Below are 22,408 nucleotides of genomic sequence, written 5' to 3'. Positions count from 1 at the left end.
GTTAAATCCAACAACAACAATAGCAACAACAACAACAAGAAGTTAGCAAAATTTTAATGATTTTATTTTGCGAATAAAGTAATTCTGAAAACAGTGTTGCAGTTTAGCGAGTTCTATCAACTTCGATAACGAATTTTGATATTCTATTGAAATTGCTGTATGTTAAATGATGAGATATAAATCGGGGGGTGAGGGCATGTATGCGTGGGGGGATACGGGGGCACGTCCCATTTCTATTAATTGTAAGTGATATAGTGGTCCATTGCCACTTTGATTACCGTGTTTAAACGCATTAGTTCTTGTGTTCACATTTTAGAACCTGATGTATTCAAACCCAAATACTTTCCGATAGGTTGGCGGTATTTAAGTACAGTTTATAAGCAAGCTTCAGTTTTTGCAGTTACTGTAAAGGTCTCATACTGTGATACTTTTTAGCTGAAATTACATGTACTATACGGTTGACAGTGCAACTTATTACCAATAGCATTGACAGAAATCATCATGTGAATTACGCTATATGCGACATTGTTTCTTTTGAGGAACATTTCTAAGATTGTGTCACAGTGTCTTCTTGATAAAATCATAGAGTAGTTGTAATATTGTCGGTGTATTTTTTCAACAAAAATAATTGAAAAGCGTTAGGAGTAAAGAATTTTGGTGGATACATTTTAATGATTTTAATTCAGGAAGTGAAGTCAAGCGGTTGTGAAAAGACGGAAAATAAATGTGCATTACCTCCAAAAATTAATTATACCAAAACAGAATTGATTAAGTTAAGAGTGAAGATAATTAGCGTATCTAAATGCAGCTATTCTAAGACTGTATACCTGGGTACTTTTCAAAGGAGCATGCCAAAATAAGCAATGTTAAAACAGGGACCTAATAAATCCTTACTCTATCTTCCAAAGTGGACATTACGAGGCGGTGTCAGGGGAACGATGTCACGACCACAGAAAAACCGTACCACTGGTGGAGGCATGTGGCGAAAGAAACAGCAACGAACTGACGAACAGGAAGGACTTGTGCTTGACAATTTAGGTAATAATCAACTATTTGGAAAGAAAGTAATCAGTAGTGTATGTGCTGGAAGAAACAAGGATCATAAGTTGTCCCATTTTATTACCTAATGCAATTCTATTATAAAAATCTAAAATCTAAAATGAATAAAATGAAAAGTGTGACAACAATATAGCTTAAATCATTTGAATAAAAACAAAATGTAGTCGCACCATTTTAGCTCGACTATTCGAAGAATATGGTGAGCTATAGGTTACTCAGACCGGCGTCGGTATCGGCGTTGGTTAAAGTTTTAATGAAATAGTTATATCTTGTATACCATCAAAGACATTTACTTCAAACTTGGACCACATGTTAGCTCGACTATTCAAAGAATAGGTAGAGCTATTGGACTCACCCATGCGCCGGTGTAATGAAGTATTTCGACCCCCATAGAATAATGACCCCCCCCCGGTCATTATTCTATAGAAAAAGTGACCCCCGGTCATAGTATTATGACCTCCAGATCATAGTACTATGACTCCCCCACGTGAAGTAAACTGAACCTCACGAAGAAAATTGACTCCCATAAAAAAAAACGACTCCCGGTCATTTGGTCAAATTTAGTGATAACTCATGTATCTAAGGCATAATTGCTGCATTTTATGCCCCCACTCGGGGGAGGGGGGCATATAGATTTGCCCTTGTCCGTCCGTCCTTCCGTTTGACCATTAGCCCCAGATACCATCACTTGACACAGAAATCAGAGCATTCCGCAACGGGAAAAGGGATTCTATTTCTAGACACTGTATCTTGGTGTATACATTTTTTTTTGAGGAAAATAACAATTCACATTACGTTCACAAAACACACCAGTGTAAATAATCCCTGCAAACTTTGATATGAAGTAATTCTTCAGAAGAAAACTGCACAAGAAACTGCTAGCATAGAACTTAGTATAAATAGAAGTTGCAATACTTAGCAGTGGCAGTAAAGTACGGTAGCGGCAACAATAGAAAGTAGTAGTAGTAGTAGTAGTAGTAGTAGTAGTGGCAGAGGTAGTGGCAGTGGCAGTAGCAGCAGCAGCAGCAGCAGCAGCAGCAGAGGAATAAGTGACAGCAACAACAGCAGCAGGAGAAGAAGAGGTAGATGTACAAGACGTATTAGTGGAAGCAGGTATAGCAGTATCAGTAGTAGCAGTTGTGGTAGTAGTAGTAGAAGTAGTAGTAGTAGTAGTAGTAGTAGAAGAAGAAGAAGAAGTACATGTAGTAATAGCAATAGAAGAAGCGGCACCAGTAGTAGTAGTACAATCAAAATGTTAACAATTGGCAATGGAGGGAATTAGAGTTGTAGATCTAGTAAAATTGTCCGTTAGGTTTGGTGGGGATCACTTTTTAATAGATATTATCGTCGAAAGTCTTTATAGGAACCGGTGTTTAATTTCGGCAGTGAGTATTTTACATGGAAGGAGTCACTTTTTCTATAGAATAATAACCGGGGTCGTTATTCTATGAGATTCGAAGGGAGTCATCTTTAGGGAGTCAGTATTTTACTTGGAGGGGTCAGTTTTTCTATAGAATAATGACCGGGGGGTCGTTATTCTATAGGGTTTTCAAAGGGAGTCAGTTTTTTATAAGGGGAGTCAATATTTTACAGGAAAGGAGTCACATTTTCTATAGAATAATGACCGGGGGGTCGTTATTCTATGTGGGTCGAAATACTTCATTACACCGGCGTCCCGATTTGCTTAAGTTTTTGTATGTAAGCTGGTATCTCAGTAACCACTTGTGGGAATGGATTGAAACTTCACACACTTATTTACTGTGATAAACTGACTTACACTGAACAGGTTCCATAACTCTGTTTTTTTAACAAAACTATGGCCCTTTCTCGACTTAGAAAGTTTATGTTTAGTTTTTATATGTAAGCTGGTATCTCAGTACCCACTAACAGGTTCCATAACTCTACTTTGCGTTTTACAAAATTATGACCTTTTTTCGACTTAGCAGTTTTCAGTTAAGTTTTTGTATGTAAGCTGTTACCCCAGTACCCACTAATGGGAATGGATTAAAACTTCAAACACTTGTTCACTCTGATGATCTGACACTCATTGCACAGGTTTCATAACTCTATTTTGCTTTTTTAATTTTTGGTTAAGGTTTTATATGTAAGCTGGTATCTCAGTACCCACTGATGGGAATGGATTGAAACTTCACACACCTGTTCACTGTGATAATCTGATATGTTGAATAGTCGAGCGTTGCTGTCCTCCGAAAGCTCTTGTTTATTACAGTTTTACCGGTATGCAAGAGTACATAACTCAAGTATTTTGGCTGAATTATGACCGTTTTTGGACTTTGAAATTGGTTCAGTTTTCGTACAAGTCCATGTTTTGTTAAAACTATTTGGCATGTGGTTTTGAAACATTTAACTCTTGCTTATCATCATAATTTCTATCTATAGGCAAAAGATATAGCTCTGTCAACTATTTTGGCTGAATTATGGCCCGTTTTTGACTTGAAAAAATTGGTTCAGTTTTCGTACAAGTCATCATTTTGTCAAAATTATTTGTGAAACTTTATATACTTATTTATCGTAATGATCTCCATCCATAGGCAAGAATATATAACTCAATGTCATTTATTGTGGCTGAATATGGCCCATTTCTGACTCGGAAATCAGTTAACGTTTTCTATATTTTGCCTAACCTGTTTGTCATATGGCTTTGAAACTACCATCATAGTCTACATATGAAGGCAAGGCTTCATAACTAGGACAGACATTGAATTTAGCTCAGTTATGGCCAATTAGTTAAGTTTCGCATGTCATTTCATATTTTGTCTAAACTGTTTGATATATGGCTTTGAAACTTTGAACACTTGCTCAACATTATGATAACATATTGCCATATAGTGCAAGACTTATCCAAATCCACAAATACAGGTACATTGGTTGTCTTATCTATTTTTCTTCTTTTGTCTGAAAATCTCTGGTAATATTTTCACCCGATACCCCCATCAATTCTTCGTATAGTCGAGCGCGCTTTGAACAGAAAGCTCTTGTTAAATTTTGCAGGTGGTGACAGGCATTCACTAACTTTAACAGAATCAGTGACATTAGCTGCAGAACTTGGTGAAGCTACATCATCAGATAATTTTCAGAAAGAGGTAGGTGTGTGGCAATATCTCTTTAGTTGAGAGTTAGCTGTATTTTGAAGAGATTTATATCTGTTCTGTGACTCTCATTTCTAGATAGTTATCATTCTTAGAAGTGTAAGATAATCGGATATTAGTCAGGCTTTGACAGCTCAATTTACTTAAAAGATATCACTATAGCCCATACAGATAGCTCTTAACTTAGCAAAAGTGCATTCTTAAAGAGATGTCTTAAAATTTAGGAGATATTTCGTCAGCGACGGTTCTAGATCTTAAGCCAGTAAAGCTATGTGCTTAACACTTTTATGGAACTGTCATTTGAATGGAATGGTATATAACTTAAAATGCTAGCTTTTAATGATTAAGAGAAAGCTCTTTTTTAATTCACAAAGCCGAAAAAAACTGCGCTGAAGTAAATCACTTAGAGCGTTTCTAGTTGGTCCAAAATCTCTCCTCTTGCCATTCAGGTGATATCTCTCTATCCCTGAAACTTAACGAGATATCTTTTCCTGAGGTCTATGAATAAATAGTAAAACGGCTTACGTTAATACAATAAAGCTCGACTCCGAACTCCACTACACTTCTCCTGCATTTTTATAATGCTATTTCATCCAGAACGGCCAGTTCCGATTAAGTCGCTTATTGTTTATTTGGAATATAATAATTTTAGGGCTATCATATGTTGTTCTCCTGTTTAAACTTGTAATAAACTTTATACAAGGATTTCATGGCAGACGTGTATGACATCAAAATTGATTGGTTACTTCACTTTTACGTTTTAATTTTTCTCCTTCTGTTTTAGGTAGCACATAAAACAAACACGCTTCTGATTGGTCGACAGGAAGCGGAAACCGAAGTGTTCATGGATGTGCTAGTTAGAAGAAAGGGAGATGTCGACAAAGCTTTACTGTTTGTGATTTCTACTATGAAAATAGATTCAAAAGTAAGTCTTTTTTTTCGGAGGCATTTGAACGATACTGCATATAGAAAAATACTCCCTAAGTATAAATGGTGGGCATCTTCTAGTTAATATTAGACTTTCGTGTTTTGAAATTTAACTCCGTTCAATCAATTTAGTAAAGTCATATCATCTAAATATTCAGTTTAGTATTTGTCACGAGGTCAAAAACCACTGAATATCAGTATTTTGTCTGTGCTTTATATTGTCCTCGTTCTGTGTATATATTGTATGAAATGTCTTTATGTGTTAATATTCTGTATTATTTCCATACAGCCCGATCCTATATGAATTCCTATATCATTTTCATTCCATTCATCCATCTAAAATTTTCTAACACTTACCAGTTAATTAAAGGCCTTAACAAGATTTGCATGCCTGGCCTCAATTTTTTGAATTTTTCCCGGATGTAACAACATCCATGCGCACTTGGAAATAGATTGTTGATGGCTTGCGCCTGAAGTTTTTCTTTGCTGATAATTTTATTTATCAAGGTTTTGTTTTTGTGCCTTTACAGGTAATTGTTATTGCATTCATTTTGTCATATATTCTTGCATCTTTCCATATCATATTTATGTAATTCGGCGCTGTATTTATTGAATTGCACTTGGAAATAGATTCTTGATGGCTTGCGCCAAGGTTTTGTTTTTGTGCCTTTAATCCCTAGAGAAAAAGAACACACGACATATTTCTATTTCAGTTTTGTTAACCTTTACCCTGCTAATTTTCTAAAATGGATTGGTCTATCATTTCGTTTGGGCAGTACCACTTATTATTCAAAGGAGTGTTCACTGAAAATATACTGACTGAATAGGTAACAGTGCAGACCATGACTTGCAGGCTGATCTTGGTCTGCACTGGTTCCAAAAACAGAATCTCTTGCCGCTAGCCGGCTAAAGGTTAAAGCTCGGCGTATTTTAAAGATTTTGTATTTAAAATGTCTCTTAACACTTAAGTTTAATGTCAGCATGCGTGCAGTGTGAATCATATTTAATTTACTTCTTTTAAAAATACTTATTGTAATAATTCCTTTATTCAGTTTAAGTGTTTTGTCTTATATTACTTCTCGTATGTGTTACTTCGCATATTTTTTATCTTTAAATTTTACATTTCCAATACTTTTTGTTTGTGGTTAATCATCGTGGTTCCCGTATGTTTTGTATTCAGATCTCTGTGCTTGTAAACAATCTGATAAATCGGGGTGCCAGCACATCTACTGCTGACTCTGAATTGAAGACACCTTTACATCATGCTGTCAGAAGGAATCTAAAAGGTATAGTTTACTAATTAATTCAATAAATTTCATCGAAATTAGACATTTTTTCAGAAGTCAAAACGCAGGTTTCTTGTTTTGCATACAGGATTGGCTACAGTTTTGAGACTTTAAAATGCGGAGAACAATATAGTCAAAACAAATCCGACTACTACAACCGTCAACAATTTCACTATGCTTCTGGTGTTATTACTATATCATTCTGCTTATAATAAAGTCAAACCGGTTCTGAAGACAACCCCCGTATAAAGGCCACTACTGTTATACCTTCTTTTTAAGGACACAATCTCCTGCCCCCCGTTCAGTCCACAATAACTTTAATGTACCAATGTTTAGAGACCCCTGTCAACAAAGACATTTTACACTTACAGACAGATTCATTCAGGAACATTTTCCAAATAACAGCCTAATCAAGCTTTGTCTTTCAATTAAATGTCACTAAAAACGGAAAGATAACTTTTTTCTTGCATGCAAGACAGGTTTTTCCCATGTTTTAGCCGGTAATATGACTCACGTGCTGTAATTTGTGAACGAATGCTACTACAATAAAATATTGCTGAAATGAAAGCATTCGTTCTATTTCATTTTCTTCTGTTAATTGAAGAATACGGTATGCAAGAGAAAAACTATATCACTAGTTGAAGGTGCAGATGAAAATATTAGGTTCGAGGGTAATTGCCTTACGATAACTCGACAAAGCCTCGTTACCGCCTAACCAGTTACCCCCGAGCCAGATATTTCCCCCAGTTAAAGATTCTTATAATTTTGCACAGGTGTTGCTGCCAAATTACTTGAAAAAGATGCTTTTCCCCATGCACGTGACAAACACGGCACGCTTCCATTGAAAATTGCTATGGACAACAAAAATGACGACATGTGTGCACTTCTGCTTGCCTATATGCCAAATGCATTGTAAGTAAATTCAAATCAGTGTTTAATTGTATGTCATAAGAGCTAGAAAAAATGTTAAGAGGTGACACGTTTTTGTTGTGTGTGTGTGTGTGTTCGGGTTTAACGTCTTTTTCAACAATTTTTCAGTCATATAAACGACGGTGTCTACTTGTAGTAGTGAGCACAGTGCCCAGCTTTATAGTGCTGCCTCACGGAAATATCACGCCGTTGACACGTGGCATGATACCCCACCCATATACTGACACCAGGCTGACCAGTCCTAGCACTATCCTCTTAATGCTGAGCGACAAGCGAGGAAGCTACTAGTATCATTTTTTACGTCTTTGGTATGACGCGGACGGGGATCGAACCAACGACCTCCCGCACTCGAAGCGGACGCTCTACCACTAGGCTACCGAGGCGGTTGTATTTGTTGTGAGACAATATGATGGCGATAGTGGAGTAGTAGGATAGCATGATAGCGATAGTAAGGTAATATTGTGGCGATGACATAATATACTGAGTACATCTAGAAACCCAACACTTGGTCTCCAGTCAATATTTCTTTTACCGACGATGCATTGCATTGGTAAATGCTAATAGTGGCTGTACACGTTATTAACTGTGTGCTTGTTTAAATGTGAATTTGGTCCCTTGATATAATTCAAATATACATGTACAAGGAAATTATAAAGGAAAATATGAAAAACTCGAGGGTAAAAACGTTGCGTTTCTAGTTGTACTGAGCTTAATAAGACAGTATCTTTAAAGGTGATTATTTAGTAGGTGGCGAGCGCAAAAATATATAGATGACTGGTAATTCCACCTCCGATATGCTATTATCAAGCACAGTCATCCTAATCTATTTATTGCACTATGGTCGATGGCAGGATTTTAACGAAAGAGTTTGTAAGAAATGCAAGTTAATACCTTCCTATATTATTACGCAAGAACATTTTCAAATCCAAAATTAGCTGAAATAGCAACGCAAGCATAGTTAAGATAAATTGAAATTGAACACGTCTCAGTTTTAAATGAATATATAGTTGAAAAGCTTGTGAATCTTGCCAGTTGTTGCACAATATAATCAAACGGTAACGAAGCTGTTACATTAAAATAATATAGTTCATTTATCATGTATTTCTATATTCTGCTGTATTGCATAGGGTACTAATCAAAATATAAATCTGTATGTATCTTTTTATTTAAGTGTGCGTGGCTTATTTATCTCGTGCGGAAGAAAAGTTGCCGAATTTTCAATTCATGATTTGCTTCGTATTGAGACCAGTATGCAGGTATTTCCTTTTAGACATTTATCTCTCCTTTTCGGTAGTTGTTTAGGTTGCTGTCACGAAAGTCTAGGTCATACTTTGAGATAAAAAGATCAAGTCTGCTCCTGTCACATGAACAGAGTACTGTTCGAATCAATTTGCAAGAGCGTTTGCTGTTATGAGATGAGACTTAGACCCATATCCCCCAGGTCCAGCTAAGGTATATTCTTATTGGTTTGGGCTTTAACTTTCACATGTATGGAGCAATTCTGGAATAAATTGGCTGAAGTATTCTCCTGAGCGGGACGGCACGTCGCACGCCCGAGACAGAGTTCCTTTCGCAACGGCCAAAGTCACATTTATCAGGTCTTCTTAGAGGTACATACACAAGTATTTAAGCCGGGGTAAATTGAAACAGGAGCTGTACACATGGTCTTAATCAGGTAATGAGTTGTGTGTCGTAAAACGATATCCTCTTGTTTATTTCAAAACTAAAATTATTTCATTTGTATAATATTCACTTGCCTTTGATATACAGCTTAGCGCTTGCGATTGCGGTTCAAATGAAATAATTATACTTTTGCCGTTTGAAGACTAAGAACGTTATATACGAAATTCAACGTCAATCTCAAGCCTCAGGCTCTTAACACAGGAATCAGGTCAGTTGTCTAAGTATAGACTATAACTTCAACCTGGTTTTAGCAGTCTTGGAATTAATTAACAGAATTGCTTATCTTAAAGTAACAGTGGTTGCAAGCTTAACCAAGGCCCCTTCCTTAAAGACATCTATTGAGCCTATTTCAGTCCAGTCCGTAAAGGTACAATGGGACGGGCGCTACCGTGATTGTTGCCATTCGGACGTCATGTTTCTAGTGACTTTAACTGATGTTAACATTTTTGTACGCGAATATTTGTTTGCATAGCTGGTTTGTGACACTTCATATCTACATGAAATTCATCGAAGTCAGTACCTAAGTTTGCTTCTAGAATTTAAATGGTTATTTAAACGTTTAACAAAGAAACAGGCCGTTTTCTCATACAAAATACGTTTTCAGTATGTTGCTTCTTTTGCCTTGAGATCTGTCACACCATTTGTCTATCCCTTTTTAGAAAACGATTCTATCAATACTTGACTGCTTGATAGAAACAAGAGGATCCACCGATAGACTGAGAGTATATTACGATCTGCTGGAATGTGACGAAGACGGACGGACACCAACAGATAGCAACTTCTTTGAGAAGTCAAGATCACCGCTACAAGTAATTGCGAAAAAGAGAAATAAGGTATACATGACCACATTATACTTGTTTGCTATGAAAATAACAGTTATAAAATGTCATAATTATATTTCAAATTTGTAAACACTTAATTACCTAGGGCGTCCTCAGGATCTACCATGTAGAAGCCTAATATAATTTTTGTTCAGCTGTTATGGTTATAGTGTAAGGGTAACGCATTTTTTTCTCGTGTTATAATATCTGCAGAATACCGAGGGATTGGTTTCCCGAGGGATTCTGAAGATGTTACAACACAAAATGAACATGCGTTAATGCTTTTCTAGCATACAACGCGTAAAAAACTAATTAACAATTAATCAAGGCCTTCGAGTGGTTTGTCATCTAATTTATCACGTTTCAGAGTTCAGATGCGCAGGAACTGAACCACGAGGGCGTTAGCCCTCGTAGTTTAATACCCAAGTATCTGAACGATGAACCGTGGTAAATTAGACGACAAACCACAAGTAGGCATTTGCCATTTTCATTTTTACATTCTTATGATGTTTTTTTATCCGAGTAGTAATGAACTGGACGTCTTGCATCAATGTTCTCTTACCGGTGCGCGCGTCAACCGTTGTTTTTCGCAGAATATACAGAGCTTGAACTTCTTTGATTAACTGGCAGACAAATCTAGCTGTGTTAGAATAAACAAATAAATCATCCCTCGGCTTCATTAAATTTCCACGAAACGCGCGGGAATGTCTGCGTTGTTCATTCACGTTGACGTCATTTCCTTTTGAATGATCCGTTTTGGGGCCGTAATGCGTTTACACTTTACCGCGGATCGAGCATATATAGAAAAGGTGTTTACCAGCACGTGAGCGCGAGAATCTCTCTGTTAGTACACGTTTTCTCTCCCGTTAAAACACCGCCGAAAAGTGACAAGATCATCAGTTTTTTGCTAGAATACTAGACTAAGTATACGATATAAGTATAAAAGAACGATACCAGAATAAATCCCCACATAATAAAAACGTGTTCTAATTATAAGCTGAAAGATTATTGACCTTGGCCCAGTTTATTTATTTATTTGGGTTTTACGGCGCACCAACACAGTATAGGTTATATGGCGCCAAACAGGACTACAAATTTTGGTTTCACATCTCATTTACATCGAAATAAAAACATGAGGTATGGAATCAAAATTTGCATACCTGCTGGAATCACAGAGTTACAGAAAAACCAAGTGTTAAGACCCTATTAGTCGCCTCTTACGATCTTGCAAGGGTAAGGCAGTGGTTCCAATTCTTTTCATACACAGATCGTCCCAGAACCACATGGGGCTGACCTTGGCCCAGTTTTTCGACACTTTAACAGGCTGTTAAACTAACCGCCTGCTAAATTTTGATTCAAAATACTAGACTTGGTGGGAAACATTGGTATAATGTTTTAATTTTACTGTAAAGACATTTTAGTGTTGAAAATCCTTAACTTACACATTTGTTTTTCTAATTTTTCTAAAATGTCAAAATATAACTCTAAACGTTAATCGACTGTTAGCTTAATGGCTTGTTAAAGTTTCGAACAACTGGGCCCTTATGTGAAAATGCGAAGTATTTTTAGTATTTTTTTTTATCGGAACGGAATATGCTTCTTTATTACAATTATATATCTTATGATACACGATGACACAAACAAGTCAAAACAGTATGTACGTAATTGGAAAGACGATAAGAATAATGTAAATGCACTACCTTTCATTGCAGAACATTGTTTACCATGACGCAGTAAGGTTGCTTATAAGAAGAAAGTGGAAGCTATATGCTAAAAAGAGGTTTCAGTAAGTTAAAGACATGATTATATGGTTTTGCATCATACAATAGACATTAAATGAATATTACTTCAAAACATTTTATTACTTTGCATTTTGTTTCAACTCGAATCGTGAATTGATTTTCTTCGTTGAACATTTCTTGACAGTTAAGGACAAGTCTAAACGGAAACAGTCAATTATAATCATGCATAGACTGTATGGTACAATTGCATTCGACTTTATTCGAATACGATTTAAAATACCCGACAGGAAGGGATGATCAAACGTTGTTGTTAATTTGTAGCCACCTCAGTTTGCTTGTGTTAGTCATTATGCAAACAGTATGTATTATTATGTGGTATTCAGAAAAAATTAACTATATGACCAAGCAATTATATGCATTATTTCAAAAATGAAATATCTATCAAATATATACTATTCTTTATCTCTTACTTTATAGCCATACGTGTATCATTGCATCGTTTTCCCCCAATTATGTTTGGCCAGATTATCTGGGAAAGTACTCAGTTATATAGATAATATATGAGCTATTGTCCCCACAACGCATTTTACGGGCATGGATCTATCCGACTATAAGACAAACTTTGAAAAATATAAGAGTCGATTTCTAACTATTCGCGTGCAGATTTCCTAAACATTCGTTGTATTGCTAGATCAGTAATATTACTGTATGAATATTAGTACCTGCTTTTATTTCAGATTTAATTCCTTTCTGTATATTCTTGGATTATTTTGCATCACCTACTCTGTTATCGTGGCAGTGATGTCACCTGACCCAGCATTGTATAATGGTCCTCTGCAAATATCCAGGGCTGTATTTGAGGTTTTATCCCTTGTGATGGTGGCGCAAACAGTGTGTACAGAAATTAATCAACTTAGACGGTAAGTTAAACTTTGAAACAATTTATTTTCGCGGGGAAAATCTTTCTATGATTCCGTGGTAGCGTTAAATACATTTAATCCCAACGGACAAGGAAAACGTTCAAAGACAATCATTTTATCTTCTGAAGTTGAAACGATTGATACCTATCCCCGCGAAATTGCCGTTTTGGTCAAAACAACAAAATTCCATATCCACGAAATATATTGTGTGTGTTTTGGGTTTAACTTCTTTTTCAACAATTATTCATTTATATAAACGATGGTGTCTACTAGTACAATGTAGCAGTGAACACAGTGCCCGACTTTATAGTGCTGCCTTACTGGAATATCACGCCGTAAACACGTGACATAATATCCCATCCAGTTACATTGTATTGACACCGGGCTGAACAGTCTAGCACTATGCGCCAAGCGAGGAAGCTATTAGTACAATTTTGTACGTCTTGATATGACGCGGCCAGGCCTCCCATACTCGAAGCATGAAATATATTGATTCCATAGCAATTTATATTCTCCGCACACAAAACGGTCATGCATTGTTATTTTTCATGTTGAAATTGAAACACGTGCCAGGAAATTACTTCTACGGCTACCATCATCGCTTCAGTGACACTTTTAATGTGTTAAATTTTCGTGTATACAGAGTATATTTACGCAATTCGATGACTTGCAAATATTATCTTCGTCCGGGGCATTACGCGGGATACATTGAACTATTTTTGGTTCTTTTTCATATTTTTGATTGTTTTCCTTAGGCACAAAGCGATGCAAAAAACATTTATTATTGATTTGATAACTTGACTTATCACGTGTTTGACGTCACGGGGGTGAAATAAACCAATTGCTTAAATTTGTTAATACACTGTTGTAATAAAGTTTTGACGTTAGGCGAATTAACTTGATCTATAATAGGTAAAGAAAGAAGACATTTTATGTTTCAATAGGAAAAGCTTACATGTGATGAAAAGAATATTACATTTGTGTCTTTCGACATTGATTTTATTAAACTCGTTGAATAAAATAGATAAAATTGATAAAATGAAAGGCATTAATAAATTCAGTATGAAAAGACAATCATGTAATATCCTCTATTTAGCTGTTATATTTTTGCTTTTAGACTCTTTACAAAACAGAATATTTCGAACTAGTTCTTCTTCCACCTAAGACACATAAAGTAATAGTTTCCTTAGATGTGAACTATTCACAAGGTTAACAACATATTTCTTATCGTGAAGTACAACCAAGATATATTTAAGCATTTTTATGTAAAGAACACCTTTGTTCTTTTTGTAATTACCGGCTGGAAAATCATCATGATTGCTTATCTTCTTACTAGATTGAATGTTATCTTTCTTATACTCAAAGTGAACTATTTCATGATATTGAGCTCGCCGGAATATCCTTAAGATTGTGTTTCTATTTACTGGATGGAATATTATCCTTCTCATACACAAGCTAAACTATTTCCATGATACGGGGACCCACCCGCTGGAATATCCTTACGATTGCGTTTCTATTTACTAAATGGAATGCTATCTTTCTCATACAAAAGCTACACTATTTCCATGATACGGGGACCCGCTTGGATATCCTCAAGATTGTGTTTCTATTTAATGGATGGAATGCTATCTTTTTCATACACTTCATACACAAGCTAAACCTCGTATTTCCATGATACTGGGACCGGCTGGTAGCCTCAAGATTGCGCTTCAATTTACTGGATGGAACGCCATCTTTCTCCTACACAAGATAAACTAATTCCATGATACGGGGACCCGCAAGAATACCCTCAAAATTGCGTTTCTATTTACTGGATGGAATGCTATCATTCTCATACACAAGCTAAACTATTTCTATGATACCCGCTGGAATATCCTCATGATTGCGTTTCTATTTATGGATGGAATGATATCTTTCTCATACATAAACTAAACTATTTCCATGATACGGGGACCCACTGGAAATTCCTCAAGATTGCGTTTCTATTTACTGGGTGGAATGTTAACTTTCTCATACACAAGCTGATTTTTTTCCATTCCATGATACGGGGATAGAACTGATTTAGCGTCCGTTTTCCGTTTTTAATGTTTGTGTGAATTAATACTACATCGATACACATATACATTTTACGGCGACTTCATAGCTTTTTATGTTTGAGAAAGTTCCTACGTGTACCACAATTCTTAGGCACCGACACTTCTATAGAACCACCGACCTATTTCATGCCAGGTGGATGGCCTCTTCACATGAAATAATTACAGAGCTCAAGAACCTACAGCGATGAGGGGCAAGTGATCCGAAGTCAGTGAGGTTAACTACGAAGGCCCATAGGCTAATGTGATTTATTGCCCGTTATCATGAATTTTCTTGTTATATTGGCACAAGCTAGAATATGTTTACATTACGTTTTAACTCCTTTTTATTTACATATTTCAGACACAAGCTAGAGTATTTCCACGATCCATTTAACTGGTTTGATATGTCGTCTGCCATTTTGCTGATTTGTGTTGTTCCTTTGAGGTTTACCCATAACAATGCACAGTGGCATGTGTTTGCATTTGGATATTTATTTTGGACAATAAGGATTTTCAAATTTGCTGCTGTGTTTAGGTAACAATAAAAGTTGCGTTGTCATAATCGCGTTTGATAAGAGCGTGTCACTTTTAAAATCTATTACAAAGTGTTAAAGGTTGGCTTTTTTATTTCAAGTATGCATATAAATATTTTTCTATATCTTTCTTTCTGGACATATGCAGGATCATGATAAAAAATTGTGACATTAGAAGTTGATCTGGATAATATTTAAGTGAAGCATTTTCTTGTTTCATTGTTACAGTTAGATTAAAACAACAACAAAAACAGAAACGAAAAACAAAAAAGAATAAAACTGCTGCAGTATCTAAAATAATGTTGCATTTTTCAGACAAATAGGTGCGTATACTCAGATACTGGCAAGAATTATTGCCCATGATTTTATCCAGTTTGGTGTCGTGTTTCTTGTCATCCTCCTAGCCTTCAGTGGATCATTCTTTCTGTCTTTGAGGGGCGACAGAGATCTAGATACACATAATGAAACAAGGTAATACTTAAAAAAAGGACTGCTGGATAGAAATAAAGCAAATTTCGATTTATTAGACAAATATACCGGTAGGCCATATAATGAAGTAATTTTCAGCGTTTAAAATTTTGAAATAAATTTGATACATATCTATAATATGTTCTTAAAGTCGTCCATTATTGGTAACAAGTAATGTCTGATCTGATGTATCTCATTTCCGGGGTGGGGCCCATATCTTTGCTCATACCGGTCAACAACCAGTAAGTTGATCGGTAGAATATGCTTTTCCGATATTACATATGATTCCTCGTTATAGACCATGACTTCCCCGATGTTACATATGATTCCTCGTTATAGACCACGTTTTCTCCAATATTACATATGATTCCTCGTTATAGACCATGATTTCCCCAATGTTACATATGATTCCTCGTTATAGACTATGTTTTCTCCAATGTTACATATGATTCCTTGTTATAGACCATGTTTTCTCCAATGTTACATATGATTCCTCGTTATAGACCATGATTTCCCCGATGTTAAATATGATTCCTCGTTATAGACCATGTTTTCTCCAATGTTACATATAATTCCTCGTTATAGACCATGATTTCCCCGATGTTACATAGGATTCCTCGTTATAGACCATGTTTTCTCCAATGTTACATATGATTCCTCGTTATAGTCGATGATTTCATTGATGCTACATATGATTCCTCATTAAAAAACATGTTTCCCTGATGTTACATATGATTCCTTGTTATAGACCATGTTTTCTCCAATGTTACATTTGATTTCTTGTTATAGACCATGTTTTACCCAATGTCACATATGATTCTTCGTTATAGATTATGTTTTCCCCAATGCTGCATAAGATTCCTCGTTATAGACCATCTTTTCTACGATTTTACATATGACTCCTCGATATAGACCATGTTTTCTACGATTGTACTTATGACTACTCGTTTCTGATGTTCTCTCTTATGTAACATATGATTCCTCGTTGCAGACTATGTTTATTTTTCAACCTTAATTTATATGGTTACTCTTCTTAGACCATACTTTCCGTGCAGATTTTGTAATTTATGATTAGTCTTGTAGACCATGTTTGCCCTATGTTATGAAATATCATTACCCTATAGATCCTTTCTCCGATGTAACACGTGATTACTTTTTATAGACCATGTTACGTGATTACTTTTTATAAACCATGCTTTTCCAATGCTACAAATGATTACCCGTTATATACCACGTTTCTCCTATATTATGTAATATCATTATTTTATAGATTATATATGGTTACTTAATTTAATCCATGTTTCGCCTATGTTTCACTAGTCTATGGTTACTTATTATTTATATCCTATATCAGTACTTTCAAAGCTTGAAGTTGCATTTACGTTAATGTTGCCATCAATGTAATTCAAAACTGTAATTGTAACGAGTATGAGATATGTTAGCTACCTTGTGTATCATCATCGATACTTTAAATATTTTGTAGTACCTTCTGGGGAATATTGTTTGTCGGTGTTCGGTCGTTGACAGAAGCTCAACCTGTGGTTGATTATACCGGAGAGGACGGATATGGGTAGGTTTATTCTGGATATAGTCTGTTTCAAATTTATGGACCATTAGTGTATATGTTGTAGGAAACTACAGCACTTTAGCAAAAGTTCCTTTCAACATTTTTGCGTTATTATTGTATCTACAATTTTTGCCCTTCTCCTCTTACATACAGTGCATTGCTTCCTTTCACAGTACTTATAGTGCCTATTGTGTTTCTATGTCTACTAAATTTTTTATGTAAATTTGGTTTCAAATAATATAACGAGACATACCGAAAGTTTCAGCTCATATTGTGAATATACCTCCATATACTTCTTTTTCAGGTTCTGAAATGGTACCGAAAAAATAAAATACTTCCAAAACGGTCACTACAATAGCCAATTCTTTTAAACAGTTAATCTTTCTTCGAAATGTCTCTTTTCGAATGAGTTTGCTCATGTTTATTTTAATTTGTTTATAATTTCAGTGCAGTTAGTGTTATATTTATGGTGTGCTTTCTATTTACGTGTATTGTCATTCTACTAAACATCCTCATTGCACAATTGTCTGATACATATCAGAAGGTGCAACAAGATGCACAGAGGGGGTTAGAGGTCAATAGAGCATGGATTGTTGCCAAAGTGGAGTTAAACAGTTTCTTTTTCGGGAAAGTGAGTAGTGATTTTTGCGGACCACGCCAAAATAAATATTGTGTAGCTGATAAATGAGTATTTGTGTTATACAGTGTATTTCCGTCCGCAGGAAGTAGTCTGACTATTGACTGGCAAGCCTTTCAATAAGTGATATGTATGATCTTTTCAAGGGAAGAAGAATTTAATAGAATGAATAATAGTTTTAATTGTTCGATTCACCTTAATTAGCATAAACATATGAAACTATTTAATGAGGGGGTTTTAATTAAGGTTTTTCAAAACTAATAGTCAGTGTCATCATCGGTTGTAAATCATACTTTCATATATTTCAGGATTTTAGAACATCACGCTATGCAGAGTATGAAGACATAGAGGATCTTAAAGACGTTCTAACAAAATGGGATTCTCCACCCCTGAATGAAATGAACAAGTATGTTAAAGACATCTGGGACACCTTAGATAACCACAAAATGAACCTCCTTACCATACAACATAGGCTAGTTCGTCAAGAAAATACTTTGCGGACTATACAGTAAGCTAAATGCTTTTAACGTTTCTGTTAAGATTAAACTAGTCGCCACTCTTCTATAAATATGTGTAATTATCAAACGATTCCTTATGCAAATCGCCGGTCTATTGTTTGCGCTATTAAACGGTCTAACAGTAAATTTCGCTTGGCTAAAGTCAAATCTTGATGAAATAACAGAAAATTTATTTTTGATGCGTCGTGATGAAATACCCACGGAACTGTTTGCCCTCGACCGTTCGGACCTTGTGCAATTGTTTTGACTATTGACCATATTGACCAGCAGACCGTGTATTCGGTTGTATCCTGCTTTATTTTCAGCTGATTCCTTTCCCGAATATTTTTAAGTTTCTTAAAAATCATTTATTTATTTTGTAAACTATGAATGTAAAGCTAAAATGAAAAGAAAACAATTGCTTTTAAAAATGACTTAAAAAGGAATTGTATTATAACATGCAGTATTTCATAGACATTGTGGTTAATCTTTCTGATTTTGAAGGTTTGTCTCTAGTTTCGTATTCTTTACATGATAATAACCAGTTTTTAATTACAGGGATCAGCTGCGATTCTTAATTTCTTTGAACACAACAGGATCCTACGATACACTAGACGCAGGTTTACTATCTTCCCAAAGGATGAAATTCTATCGCAATAATACAGACGAAAATGGTCCAGTTCAAACTGACGACACAGTTGATATAAGTACAAGGAGAAAACATTCGCATAAAGAAAAGAAAATTTCACTCGACGGTGTTAAAGCTGTTCTTAATTTTACAGATAAAGACGACAATGAATTAAATAAAACAGATTCTTTAGAAGCAGACGAGAACAATCAGTAACGTTTTGTAGCAAGAGTTTTTTTTACTTTGCCAAAACAATACAAAGTGAGTAATACTGGTCCAACTATTTTTGACATTGACATATTGTTAGTATTTCCCGGTGATTCTCTTCTACGTGATTTTTCCGAGAAAGATAGAATTCATGTGACACACGGCAGCAAATGTTTCGAAAGAATTTCTCCAAATAATGTCTATTAACAGCCTTTCAAAACATTTGCCTTTAACATTCAGTGACGTTCTGCGGACCATGTGTTTCTTGGACAACTTGTGTATTAAAATATTGAGACCACTCTCTTACTCTTGTATGATCGTAAGAGAAGACAAATAGGGTCTAATATCTTGGCTTTGCTATATCGCTTTGATTCAGACAGGTATAAACGTTTTGATTCTATACCTCATATTTATTTCGATGTAAATGAGATCTGAAACCAAAAGTTTTAGTCGTATTTGGCGTGATATAACCTTTACTGAGTTGTTTCACCGTAAAACCACTTTCAATTCAATTTTAACTCAGTGACGTTCTGTAACTGAAAGTATCATTCAGTGAAAACTAAAAATTCATGAATAAGAAAGGTTTTATATCTTACGTTAGCAAGTTAGTCTCGATATCTATTATTTACGGTATTGAATCCATTATTGCTATCTACAATTTCCATGCGTTTTCTAATGCTGTTTCGACATTCCTCGGACGGAACACATACATGAGAATGTCTTTCCTAACTACCGGGGGAAGCTGAACTAGAAATTTTGAGAGTGTGTAATCGAACGAAAGCTTCCAATTGTCATATCTCAGCTTGAGAATGCTTATGAAAATGTTAGCAAGCAAGATTTACGTCCATTGAATTCATTTTAGCTCAGTGACGTTCTGTAGCTGAAAGTCTCATTATTTACGGTAGTGAATCCGTTATGGCTATCTCCAATTTCCATGCGTTTTCAAATGCTGTTTCGACATTCTTCGGACGGAGCTCATACATGAGAATGTCTTTCCTAACTACCTGGGAAAGCTGAACTCTAATTTTAGAGAGTGTGTAATCGAACGAAAACTTCCAATTGTCATATTTCAGCTAGAGAATGCTTATGAAAATGTTAGCAAGCAAGATTACGTCTATTGACTCTGTAAAATTATTAAGGCCGCACATGTGATGACATTACAAATCTGGATATGTCGACAGCGTGTTGTTAATTTGCTTATGGCTTGCTTAGAATATTTTTATATTTGAAATAAATGTTTTAATATAACTAAGTTCCTCTATTTTTCTATTTTACAAACGTATGGTCGAGTATATACCAGAACGATTGAGTATATAGCAGAAAAGGGGATTTTGAAATGATTTTAGTGTACTGCGTAGATTTATCAAGCCATTCATAAATTACTTAGAATATTCTAATGTGGAAGGTATTTCGTCAACAACGTGTATATAAGTTTTGTCTAGTAAATCATCACTTCAACGTTTCGTTCTCGCGTCACATCAGGATTATAATTGATATACAACATGTACAAATGTTTATGCATTTCAGAGCAAAATAGAAACTGAAGTTTTAACTTTCTTTCCAATCATTTAGCTTTTATAGATAATTTGCTACAAATTTGCCCCGAAAGTTAATACTTTGCATTAATTAGATGGTTGACTTCGTTAGCGTCTTAAGCATTATTTATGACTTTGCATACTTACCTAAAACTATGATCGCAAATAACGACAACTCTTGATCATTACGGTCAAAGGGAGACCACGATTTAGGATTTGAAAAAAAAAGCGGGAAAATAATATCCTCTCTGTAGGGTGCAACATGGTCAGTTGCTTACATGTAAATTACAGTTAAAATAAAGACTTTATTCGTAATGCGATTTATTGTTAAACAAAAAAGAAAAAAAAAACATAGAAAGAATGAATATGTTTTACGAAAATATTTGAAGTAATGTGTTTTGTATTATTTTCATTTTGAAACTTTAAAGTAATATCGTTAACGTTTGATAATACTTAGATAGTAGATTGCGTTCTAACACTTCCATTGTGTATTGTAAATCATTCTCGCATACCAGAGGTCTACCGTGTTCCCCGGATGTCGGGTTTTGATGAGAATGATTGTATATGTACAGATAACCATTTCTCCCTGTTGATTTAGAAAATAATATCAAAACTTGCCCTTTAAGTCCGAATAACTAATACCCAACTGTAATATCTATAACCATCAAAACCAAGTATTGAATTGAGGAAAGGAGACACTTTGTTTACGTCTCCGTTCAAAGAGATACCATTTTAACATGCGAAATCACACACTATATCTCAGATAACAGATAAAACTTGTTTACAATAGGAACAGCCGTTTATCAACTACTTATTGATGTAAACGTTTGAGGTCAGTTTTCAAAACATAAGCAGGAACATAATACCCTTTCATATCGTAAGCAAATTTGTCTTCCCTATACAATTAATTACTTAGAGCTCAAAACAATACACCGGATCGCAGTGCCGAGAAGCATAATTACAAAATTTTGACGTGACGTCTTTTCAAGTATAGATGGCGTTTAGGTCGAATCAACTTATGCGAGCACTAGTGCTCAAAGGTAAGCTATGAACTGTATCATTTCATTCGACTTTGAACATCGTCATTTGGCAGCTGAAAAATGCAAATAAAAAGTTTCGATACTAGTAATGTTTCACAAAGTTCACTAAGATGATGTAAGTGAAATCTGGTCAAAATTGACCGGTGAATATTTTAGAAAAACTGGATTATATTTGTGTTGATCATAAGATTGCTCTATGCATATCTAAGTCAATACACTGATGACCGCCTCGGTAGCCTAGTGGTAGAACGCCCACTTCGAATGCGGGAGTACGCGGGTTCGATCCCTGGTCGCGTCATACCAAAAATGTGAAAATGGTACTAGTAGCTTCCTCGCTTGGCGCTCAGCATTAAGAAGATAGTGCTAGGACAGGTCAGCCGGGTGTCAGTATAATGTAACTGGGTGGAATATCATATCACGTGCCTACACATGGTATTATACCTAATGACTACACTGAAAAAAGGAGTATGATCATAATCACTGACCTCTAAGTCTGACCTTTACACGAGTTTATTTTGAACGGGTAGCGGGTTTGTCCTATAGCATTTGAATGTTTGTTCGACTAAGTACTGACGTTTGTCTTTTTTAAATACATGGTAGACAGTTTTTGGCTCATTGTTCTGTAAATGTGAAAAAATGAAAAGGAAACAGTCTTTTAAGTTTAAGAATATTTTAAGTATCAAGTGGTACAGGACAGTAAGGTTAAACATGTATTAGACAGGTAGAGTTGTTCCTTTACCAAA

The 22,408-nt window shown here is 35.4% G+C and overlaps 1 protein-coding gene across 7 annotated transcripts in view; it reads left to right on the top strand.

Moving 5' to 3' along the window:
• The window catches only part of LOC123529780 (uncharacterized), a 43,310-nt gene extending 22,979 nt beyond the window's left edge, over positions 1-20,331 (top strand). For 3 of the 7 annotated variants that reach the window (XM_053521759.1, XM_053521760.1, XM_053521758.1), the window contains exons 2-16: positions 909-1,038; positions 4,072-4,167; positions 4,958-5,094; positions 6,277-6,382; positions 7,156-7,294; positions 8,484-8,568; positions 9,655-9,828; positions 11,529-11,602; positions 12,296-12,478; positions 14,915-15,088; positions 15,402-15,557; positions 17,038-17,124; positions 17,569-17,752; positions 18,067-18,266; positions 18,814-20,330. In XM_053521759.1, coding sequence (XP_053377734.1) covers positions 939-1,038; positions 4,072-4,167; positions 4,958-5,094; positions 6,277-6,382; positions 7,156-7,294; positions 8,484-8,568; positions 9,655-9,828; positions 11,529-11,602; positions 12,296-12,478; positions 14,915-15,088; positions 15,402-15,557; positions 17,038-17,124; positions 17,569-17,752; positions 18,067-18,266; positions 18,814-19,099 — 2,181 coding nt within the window. In that variant the 5' untranslated portion in view covers positions 909-938 and the 3' untranslated portion in view covers positions 19,100-20,330. Of the gene's footprint in view, positions 1-908; positions 1,039-4,071; positions 4,168-4,957; positions 5,095-6,276; positions 6,383-7,155; positions 7,295-8,483; positions 8,569-9,654; positions 9,829-11,528; positions 11,603-12,295; positions 12,479-14,914; positions 15,089-15,401; positions 15,558-17,037; positions 17,125-17,568; positions 17,753-18,066; positions 18,267-18,813 lie in introns of all 7 variants that reach the window. The other 4 variants (XM_053521762.1, XM_053521761.1, XM_053521764.1 and 1 more) reach the window with 4 other exon arrangements.
• The last annotated feature ends 2,077 nt before the right edge of the window (positions 20,332-22,408 follow it).

The sequence above is a fragment of the Mercenaria mercenaria genome, chromosome 13 (genome assembly GCF_021730395.1).
Source record: "Mercenaria mercenaria strain notata chromosome 13, MADL_Memer_1, whole genome shotgun sequence".
Taxonomy (NCBI): domain Eukaryota; kingdom Metazoa; phylum Mollusca; class Bivalvia; order Venerida; family Veneridae; genus Mercenaria; species Mercenaria mercenaria.
Note: the sequence above shows the minus strand (reverse complement) of the source record. Positions and strands in the feature narration are given on the sequence as shown.